The sequence below is a fragment of the Naegleria gruberi genome (assembly GCF_000004985.1).
Source record: "Naegleria gruberi genomic scaffold NAEGRscaffold_1246, whole genome shotgun sequence".
NCBI classification, from domain to species: domain Eukaryota; phylum Heterolobosea; class Eutetramitea; order Acrasida; family Naegleriidae; genus Naegleria; species Naegleria gruberi.
In genome coordinates this window covers 1-1,230 of record NW_003162683.1, presented here as the reverse complement: position 1 = coordinate 1,230, position 1,230 = coordinate 1, and the positions used below count along the sequence as shown (strand labels likewise).

At 35.7% G+C, this 1,230-nt stretch overlaps 1 protein-coding gene across 1 annotated transcript; it reads left to right on the top strand.

Annotated features, from left to right (window-relative positions):
* Positions 1-132: 132 nt before the first annotated feature.
* Positions 133-969, top strand: NAEGRDRAFT_55014 (uncharacterized protein; the record flags this gene model as incomplete). The annotated part of the gene is made up of 1 exon (XM_002667951.1): positions 133-969. A coding segment is annotated over one exon (837 nt), but the record flags the coding sequence as incomplete, so codon positions are not given.
* Positions 970-1,230: the final 261 nt, after the last annotated feature.

Below are 1,230 nucleotides of genomic sequence, written 5' to 3'. Positions count from 1 at the left end.
AATACCAATAATACTTCTGCTGATACATTCGAAGTGACAGGATTGAGAAAGAACAAGACAACTTTCCCTGCTTTGATTTCTCTCTCTATCAGTCACTACCTAGGTAAACCAATCTTATCTTGCTTTGTTAAGGACATCACTCAAGTTAAAAAGCACGCTTCCTTGCTAGGTGAGGAAAAGAAGAAGAGTGAAGAGTTATTGTTGAATATTTTGCCATTACCGGTTGCCAATAGATTGAAACAAGGAGAGACTTTCATTGCAGAAAAGTTTGCAGATGTTACGATTTTCTTCTCTGATATGGTTGGTTTCACCAAAATGTCATCAGGAATGGAAGCAGATCAATTGGTGATGATGTTGAATACAATTGTGAATGAATTTGACAAGTTGACTGAGAAATATTTGATTGACAAGATCAAAACTATTGGAGATGCTTACTTTGCAGTTTCAGGAACGCACTCTTCAAAATCATCTGATCATCCTGAAAGAATGTTAAAGTTTGCAATCTCAGTTTATTCATTCTTGAGAGATTTCAATATTAAATTTGGAAAGGAAGTGAATTTGAGAATTGGAATGCACACAGGACCATGTGTTGGAGGTGTTATTGGAACTAAAAAATTTGCTTACGATTTGTGGGGTGATACAATCAATACAGCCTCTCGAATGGAATCAACAGGTGTTCCAGGAAGAATTCAAATCTCCAGAGCAACCTATGAAAGAGTATTCGATTTGGGATATGAATTTGAAGAAAGAGAATCAATCTATGTTAAAGGAAAAGGTGAAATGAAAACATACCTGTTAAAGGACAAACATCATGATAATCCAATTCCAAAGATTGAAGAACTTCAAGAGAATCCTGTTGAAACTCTTCCAACTAAACCTCCAGTCAGCCGTTCAAGTTCCTCCGCTGATGAGTTGACCGTTCTTAAAATCAATAACAATACATCCGATCTTAGTGCAGATACCCAATAAAGTTGTTCCTTAATAATTCATCATTTTGTTTTTACTGCGCTTGTGTAGGAAATAAGGTTTTAATAATTGCGATTATTGAGAACGCCATGTCCGATTTCTATTCCCTCCAAAACATCTACAAACTCTGATGTTTTGCTTTTCATTAACCATCAAGTCAATTCATCAACTCGTTTAAATACAAAACAAAATGTCCCAAAGCGAAGAAGTTGACATCAGCATCCTCATCACTTAAAGGATGCATCATCATACAATCATCACGAA